The sequence below is a fragment of the Ahaetulla prasina genome, chromosome 2 (genome assembly GCF_028640845.1).
Source record: "Ahaetulla prasina isolate Xishuangbanna chromosome 2, ASM2864084v1, whole genome shotgun sequence".
NCBI classification, from domain to species: Eukaryota; Metazoa; Chordata; class Lepidosauria; order Squamata; family Colubridae; genus Ahaetulla; species Ahaetulla prasina.
Window position 1 is genome coordinate 238,676,195 of NC_080540.1, and position 8,659 is coordinate 238,684,853.

General features: G+C 39.5%; 1 protein-coding gene across 1 annotated transcript; it reads right to left on the reverse strand.

Annotated features, from left to right (window-relative positions):
* Positions 1 to 536: 536 nt before the first annotated feature.
* ZNF367 (zinc finger protein 367) lies at positions 537 to 8,648 on the reverse strand. The gene is made up of 5 exons (XM_058172898.1): positions 6,346 to 8,648; positions 5,233 to 5,383; positions 3,511 to 3,630; positions 3,041 to 3,179; positions 537 to 2,777 (listed from the first exon to the last, which is right to left on the reverse strand). The coding sequence occupies exons 1-5, from the start codon at positions 6,715 to 6,717 to the stop codon at positions 2,540 to 2,542; spliced, it is 1,020 nt and encodes a 339-aa protein (XP_058028881.1). The 5' UTR covers positions 6,718 to 8,648; the 3' UTR covers positions 537 to 2,539.
* Between the last annotated feature and the right edge of the window lie 11 nt (positions 8,649 to 8,659).

Consider the following 8,659-nt stretch of genomic DNA (forward strand, 5'->3'; position numbering starts at 1 on the left):
TGTCAACCGCTCCAGTTTAGATTGCAGAAAACACGATTTCTGTAACAGAATTGTATATGCTTGGAATGCATTACCTGACTCTGTGGTTTCTTCTCATAACCCCAAAAGCTTTACTCAAAATCTATCCACGGTTGACCTCACCACTTTCCTAAGAGGACTCTAAGGGGCGTGCATAAGAGCACAAACGTGCCTACCGTTCCTGTCCTATTGTTTCTTCCCCTATGTATATATATGTTTATAGTACCTTGTTTCTCCTCATATATATGTTTATATATTATATAATCCTTTATGCAATGCTTGTATATATTGTTACGACAAATAAAATAAATAAAAATAAAATAAAATATGTCCAAAGCTTTTCACAATGAAAATTTAAACTGAAGGATTTATTTTCTCCAATCAAAATAGTTATCAAATAGGAAATTATCAAAATAATTATTAAAAGAAATCTGCAAGGACTTGTCCAGAAATTTGAGAGTTTACGGCATACCCAAAAATCTCTACACTGCAATGAGAATTCATGACATTACCATGAATACAGATGTAAAATCCAGGCAACATTTTATTCAAAGCTTATTAGAATTACAGCATTTTAACTCATGCCAGAAGTACAGCTGATTCATACAGAGCAGAGAATTCTTGAACTTCCATTTTTTAAAAATCCAACTTTTTACAAATGGTATCTGGAGTTTTTTTTTTTTTTGCCCAAAGATGTATTTTATACATAATTGGTAAAGCAGCTTGACTTGCCTATAGCTAGGCAGAATGTGTTTTAAGTAAATACATATTTTCAATATGCATTCAGTGTAAATAAAATATTGAATTGGGGGAAATGTTTGTGTATCATCAAACTAGGCCTTACTTACATAGCTGGGCAATATAATCATAAATTTACTTCTACAATGGCATCAACTGGATTCCATGAAGTGCAAATGCCTTTCTCTACTGCTAAATCAGATTCAGAGAAAGCATCAAATTTTACATTGATTTTTTAAATGCTTTAATATAACTTTAAATGTAGCCCAAAGGTCAAAGTTGAAGTGCTTTGTTTTAAGGATGAAGGTTTCAGAAAAATCTTAACCACCCCCAAAATAAAACTATGCCAAATGTATAAACTGCACTAACTTTCTGGTTTTATAGCCATTTGCCAACATTAATATGTAATTCTAGGATATCAAAGTACAGCTGGAACTAGGGGAAAAAACCATCTAGTACTAGCTTGGATCATTGAAAAAAGTTATTTTGATAAATATCACTGATTTTATGTTCTTATGCCAGAAGCCTTGATTCTTCCTAAAATCAAAATTGTTAACCTATAATGCACTTGTATTCATTGTTTATACAGACAATTAGCAAGGCACAAACCTGGCATATGATAAATTACTTAAAACTATTTCTAATGTATACCACTAGAACTTTTGTTTTCCTTTAAGTGATCAAAAGCACTAAGTGCTGTACTATGTCTTCACTTAGGGAAAGAATATAGTCTAAACATCTCGCACTTGTAACTACTGCTGAAAGCTACAATTAGTGAAAACAAGTTGGCATTTAAATTTCAGGTACGGTAATAAGGTGGCATCACGCAAAAACAAAACAAAACAAAACAAAAAAACAAAAAACACCCAAACCCTATCTGCAGGAAAATGTTTTGAAGCAACATTTTAGTGTTTGCTAGTGAAATTCTAAAATATACTTAAAAACCAACGCTACCCTGTAAATATCTCCATGAACAAAACACAAATGCCATTGTTGCAGGGTTTAAGAGTTCTGATTGAAACTCATACTTGATGTTACTACAATGCCTAGAATTTGCAAGAATTCCCACTCGGTTATAGAAGAGTCCAACAATGTGCAAATATTCCCACATTTATAATGGGAACAGTAAGTGCTGCTCAACCAAAAGACCTTTAAGGTATCTATCCATAAAAGCAAAGTCAGCCTCCATGTCAGCAATCACAAAGAAGATTCTAAATGAAAATCTATCCAATTCATCTATTCTGCCATAAAATTAAGACATTCTAGCATCTGTCAGTAATATTAGATAAAATATCTTCAAAACAGCATGGGTACATCACTGATTACATCCAATTTTTAAAAAAATCTATTAATTTGCTTTGAATGTATGTACCATTATTCCCATACAGGTTCAGAAAGTGCTTCCTGTGAGAACTGAAATAAAGAATGACTGGCATCCCAACTTTAAACACTGTTTTTATGGAAGCAAATTTCACTGGTTGTAGTGACTTACTTCCATGCAACTGTGATTAAAAGCACCCTAACCTTGCAAATCTAGCTTTCTGTAAGATGATCATATTACACACTGCATCATACAATCTCCTATTTACAAAATACTTTAAAAGCTTTACCATATAAAAAGTGCAATTCTTTTACCCCGTTTTCTAGGGTAACAACATTCTTCATAAATTCTACATAATAGCAGCCTATGGAAGCCAATAAGGTGCTTAGCTTATGCCAGAAGCTAATTGGTTTAAATAACAAAATTCAGTACATTTTGTTAATCCACACTCCAGTTCTTCTATTACTGTCGCAGTGGGGCTCCGGCCAAGTTGGCAAGCTCAATGAGTGCCAGTGCCCCATGTAAGCGTTCACGCTGTTCTTGAAGGCGGCTACAAAGGGATGAATGAGCAGTATTTTTTTCTTCCTCTTCCTCATCTTCAGACTGAAGATATTCCATGGGATCTTGCTGTTCCTGGTCAGGCTTATGAATAGATTTATTTTTCAACACAGGAGTGCGTTGTTCTCTCATTTCCCAATACCTTTTAATAAAGATAAAATCGAGCATTAGGAAACTATTACTGAAATATTATTGCCAACTAGTTCCCAAATTAAGACAAAAAATTGTTTCAGTGTAAGCAACTCCCCTCTCCAATCTGACCTTTGAGGTAAACAAAGAATAGGAAGCTTTTATTAGCACCCTGGCCATGGTTAAACAGAATACAGAACTGTTGGTTAGCAAGAGACTGGTTGGTTAGTCCAATCTCTCTCAATTCTTAATGCTGCATTTTATGTAAATACATACTTTGTCAGCCATTCAGCAACAGCTTTGTTGTCTGCAGTTTGCTTTTTGTTCAATTTATCTGTAGGTTCTTCTCGTCTTAATTTTGCATACGGATGCTTGGGACAATGGCGGTTTGCATGTGTGAATCTGCTTATACATCCTTAATTAAAGAAAGCATCAGTCACAAATATAGTTTAGACTAGACTCCCCCCAAACAAAAACACATGAAGAATTTCTCTGTTCTTAGTTAATCTGATTTCTGAAGGAACACAGAAAAGTGAGATTATCTTTGAAATCTGCCCCTTCCCAATTTATGTAGTAAGTTTTTTTTAACTATATTGCTTAGAGGCTATCATGTTTTTCAAAGCTATGTTTCATGCCTAAACATAGGATACCTGGTCCTAGTAAAATAAGATGAAAACTAGGAATTTTTGTTGGCTTATTTTCAAGACATTTATTCACTGCAGTTTGAATGAAAGCAATTTTCTCACCATTTTCTGCACAGACAAAAGGCTTCTCTCCTGTATGGAGACGCTGATGTGTTTTAAGTTGCCCACTCTGAACAAAAGCTTTCCCACACTCTGGGTAATCACACAAATAAGGTCTTTCACCTAAGGGGAGAAAAATTCTCTCTTGAGTTTCTTCCAGGAATTTTTTACATAAAATAAACGAAGTCCTCATTTTGCTAAAATTTGCCAGAAACTGTCTGAGTTGTTATCTATAACCTATTCTTGAAATTACAATTGATGTATCACCTTTCCAGTCACATGATCATGATCTAAAATCTCCCTCGCTGACAAGCAGTCAATTGGTGAAGACATATTTGCTTAATGGTGTATGCAATTCACTTAATGGGATTCTCTCAACATGATAAAAATGGTTGTAAAATTGAGTCATGTGATTACTTGCTTACTGACCACATCACTTACTGATCAAAATTCTAGTCCCAACTATGTCAAAGGTTTTTTTTTCCCCCCAAGAGGCAACTGGACTTTTTCTTTGAAGACTTTCACTTCTCCTCCAAGAAGCTTCTTCAGCTCTAACTGGATGGTGGGGAATGGAAGGATTTATATTCTTTGCAGACAGCTGGTCATTTGCATTCTTTTAGTCATTGAGGCCACCTGGAGGTTTATGTTTACTCAGAATCACCTGAGTAACGCAAATGGTTGCAGAGCCTTCTTGGAACTGCTGAAAGAACTGTGTTGTACAGGCCTGTCAAACTAGTTGCCTGCAGGCTGCACAGGTCATGCCCACCCCGGCTTCGCAAAGATGTCTCGATACAACATGATCTGGCCCATAACGTGATTGAGTTTGACATCTGTGGTGTTGTAGAATAGGGATAGATGTCATATCCCTTTCTCTCTGTTGAGCAAGGGATGTTCAATTTTGACATAGATGGCCTCTTTGACCCCTCTTTCAAACCAGCTGTCTTCTCTATCCAAAATGTGGACTTTTGTCTTTAAATGTAGACGGATTGCTGAGTCTTGTCCTGATGGATTTGTTCTCAACTCTCCGTCCCAACTGGATTATAAGTTGAGGATTACCTGTATTATTTTTTAAACTCTTTGCATTAGTTTAAAAGGATGCTAAAAATCTGAAACAGCCCAACTAAAGGGTTTTTTTTTGCAAGTGTGCTGTTAATCCTTTTTCTAGACCATTTAAAGACTTTTTTCTTTAAAACAAAATTCCTATCACAGCCATTTGAAAAAATGTTGCATTTATATACAAAGACTCTTGAGTAAGAGATAAAATTCCAAATTAAGCTCTAAGGAGTGAACAGAATAAATTTCATGAAAATTAAGCACATGCATTTAGTTGAAAAATCACCGTAAATATATATTAAATACAGCTTTATTCCTTATAATACTATAGTATTTATAAGTATTTTGCCAGCTCTTTAATAGCTGAAAATTCTAAGGAACTAAAGAAATTCATGGAATTATTGTTTCTCCCTATCAATAGAAAAACAGAATCCACATGACACTTTAATCCAAATTCACATTATTTCAAGGTGTAACAAAATATAACATGGGCAATACAGATTTTAGTCTCCTGAAGTGAATAACTTCTCATCTATGATTGTCCACTGTAAAATCCCATTTTATTCAAAATCTGAGGGTTACAGCATGTCCAGAACAAACTAAGTTGTTGCATGACTAATCATTCTAAAGTAGTGGGTCTAATAAGAGATACCGTTTATCCAGTCCACTTACCAGTATGAGTTCTTTTGTGTGCCTGTAAAGACTTCTCTCTTGGAAAAACTCTGTTGCAGACATTACAACGTATTCTGCTAGATGAATGCTCTCCCTCGCTTATTAGATCTCGGACTGTCTCTGCTCTTGGTCGGCCTCTTCTAATCCCATCCTAGTAAATTAAAAAGTCTGTGAACAATCTAAAACAATGATTTTTATTTATTTATTTATATTTATCTAATAAATAAAAATCTAATAAATAATTTCCCCCCCCCTCAAAAAAGTACTATACTGTGTCTGTGTGTGAAAGAGAAGAAAATATAGCTATTTAAAGCATTATATGGGATGCAGTCCTAATTTGGGAGGCTCTTATCTGTTGAAGGCGCTGTACATATAAAACCTATTTTAGTTTTTATCAAACCAAAGAACCTGCATCTCCCTTGACACAGCACTGGACATAGGATATGCTTAGAGATAAGATAAAAATTCAATTCTTTATTGCCAGTGCACAACATACGTACAATGAGATTGGTTGATAAATAAAATAAAAAAATTAAAATTAAAATTAAAAATAAATAAATAAATAAAATAAAAATTAAAAAAAGTGATAAAATAAAGGAACTCTGGTTGAGACGATACAGCTGCTTCTTCTTGTTTTTCCCTTCAGAGGTAATGTTCAGGGGGCGGCAACTTTTAAAACAGCCTGTCTCAACTACCGCACATTTTAGTCACCCCATAAGAGACAAGCGCATCCACCCAGGATTAAACGAGCTCGTGTGAAACCGAGGAGGGAATATCAAGGGAAAGAAGAAGCGGGGCGGTGGGGGTGGGCGGCGAAGGGCGCTGGCAGCACGCGCGCCACCTGCCTCGCCGGAGCGTCTTGCGCGCGCCGACGCTCGCGGCCGACATTTAAAGAAAAGGAGGTTTTTGGCGCGCGGAGGTGTCGTCATCGGGAGGGCGAATCACCCGCGGAAATGCCTTAACGGCAACCCCGCGAGACGCTCGGGACCGAAGGGGCGGGGCCCCCCGGGCTCCAAATAAGGTTCCTTTTAAACCGAAGCCCTTTTTTTCCTCAACCGTCGCTTCCCACGCTTCTCCTTCCCACAACCCCGCCCGCCTCTCGGGTTCACTCACCCTCAAGTGCCCGTTGCTCCCAGTACCGCTGTCGGGGCTTCCCGCTTCTTCGTCGTCTCCTGCGGACCGCTCCACGGCGCTCCGGAGCCCGCCGCCGTTGCCTCCTCCCTCGCGGAGAGGCTGAGATGCGGCGGGCGGCGGGCTGAGGGTGACGTTGTGCGCGTTTTCCCCCCAGCGCCATGGGTAGACCATGAAGTCGCTGAAGCCCGGGCTGGTAGGGATGGGTGGCGGCGGCACGGGCACGCGGGCGGGATCCTCGCAGCTGGCGAGCGGCGGCTTGACTGGGGTGGTTTTGATGACCGACACCAAGACGCGGTTCGGGGAGCTTCCCGGACACACGATAACGGGCGGAGGGCCCGGCAGCTCAGACATACTGTGTCGGTCCGAGATTCTTTTGCTTTTCAATCCGCGGGTCGCTGGTACCGCTTGTACCCCCGGGCGGGTGCTTCCCTTGGTGGCCGAAAAGGAACGCCTCAGGTGTGCATGACAGGAAGACTCCTCCGTGGAGATGCCAATCCCGTGCAGTCTCTGCACGGCTGTCTGAAGCAATCGCGGCTTCTCACCATTCAGCAGCGGTAATCCCCGACCACCGCTACCAAGCCCTAGACTTTCCCGCGTTACATTTCGCGCCTGGGCGGAACCAATCGTCGAATCGGGTGCGATTGGAGTGACAGCATCTCCCAGCCAATAATTAAGGAAGGTAACGCCCACCACCCTCGATCCAAAGGCGGGCCGCTTAGAAAAAAAGACACGTTGGGCCTGGCCTCGAGGTATTCGCGTTCATCCATTGGCTAACGTTTTGTAACACTAGCCAACAGAATTCGAAAGTTGCCTGGGAGGGAGGGTCGCCGGCATTCATCAAAGTCGGCCTCCATCTTTTCTCCATGCGAGTGGTCTGATTGTGAGCGGGAGGACTTGGCTGGAGGCAGCATCGTTTTTGGTGGTAGTGAAAATATACCGCAAGCTTATTTCTGCAGCAGACGTTTGGATCCAGACTTCCAAAGATCCCTCAAGCTCAACTTTCAAGGCGCCCTGTGCCGGGGTACCATGTGATTTCTTAATCATGTGATCTATTTAAAGAGCAGAGTGCGGGAACAGTAAACACGAATTGCAACTTCAGAAGCTGTTCGGTTTACGAGAAGAGCCTGAAAAAACGCGGGAGCGAAGTCTTACAGTACAAGTGTGTGCTGATCTTGAAACCTGCCCACGGGCCCGTAAGGTTATCCGGTCTTTGAAGTGACAGGCTTGACATCCTTTTGGCTCAGCTATTCACATTTACCCTTTCTCATCCAAGCATATTAAATGTTTTTGTCCGGAATGTGTCAATATCTGAAATAAGATCAAGCCGTGCTGACACATGCCCTGGTTATGTAAAAATTGGATTACTGGAATGTGTTCTATTTGGAGCTGCTTTTGTGGAATGTTTGGAAGCTGCAACTGAGTCAGAATGAAAAGGGTGGAAAAGCTGGTTGAGTGCTTGCAGAATCATATTAAAGTTTGCCTTGCCAATACTGTGATGATTACGGTACTTAACTGCTTTGGAGCAACTCCAGTTTTTATAATGATTTGAAGCCATAAGGAATTATTCCTGAACATTTTATTGATATCTGTTCTCACATTAATCCTGCTGCTCTCTACTATTGGGTGAAAAGGCTTTATTCTTTCCTAACGATAGAAAGATTGAAACTGCCTTGTTAGACCCATCTTATTCTACCATTTTATTTTTCATACTGGCTAATCATACCTTAGGGTTGCTTGAAAGTAGGAGATGGGAATTTAGCCACCTGTTCTCCAACTGATTTTGGAAACATGGTGCAGAGGTGTCTGCAGAAAAGTAAAAATGACAGTCACAACTCTATGGTTGTAATCTTGCCCCTTATCTGTGTATATTCTAAACAGGGTAACCTCAGAAGGGCAGGATATAAACAATTATATAATAAAATCTTATATGATAAAAATATAATAAAATCTGTTTAACATAACAATTTGTCATAGTTCAGGTGTAATAGACAGATCGTAAATAATAAATTCCATCAACTAGCATTTTTAATGCTTCTGGGAAGATCAAGGGAATGAATGGGTGTGTCAGTGGGAAGATTAGAAGCAGTAAAATAAGTGAAAACATTGTGTTGATAGGTGCTGTCAGATATGCTGCTATGATATTGATGCAATAGCAGTGGCAAGGTGCTTTCCTTAATTCTCACAATTTAGTGAAATGACTTAAGCTTGATTTTGTAGTGTCTGAGAAGTTTTTTCTGCTCCCTAAGAACAAGTAACTTGGTTCTTCCTGGCTCTCTTCATAGCAACCAAGGGA

What these genes read in the sequence shown, in the direction of transcription:
- ZNF367 (XM_058172898.1), bottom strand. Translation starts at nt 6,717, where the DNA reads ATGTCTGAGCTGCCGGGCCCTCCGCCCGTTATCGTGTGTCCGGGAAGC. An exon ending in ACACAAAAGAACTCATACTG is followed by an intron (nt 3,631 to 5,232) that starts GTAAGTGGACTG and finishes TTCTCCCCTTAG; the next exon opens with GTGAAAGACCTTATTTGTGT. An exon ending in GTTGCTGAATGGCTGACAAA is followed by an intron (nt 2,778 to 3,040) that starts GTATGTATTTAC and finishes CTTTATTAAAAG; the next exon opens with GTATTGGGAAATGAGAGAAC.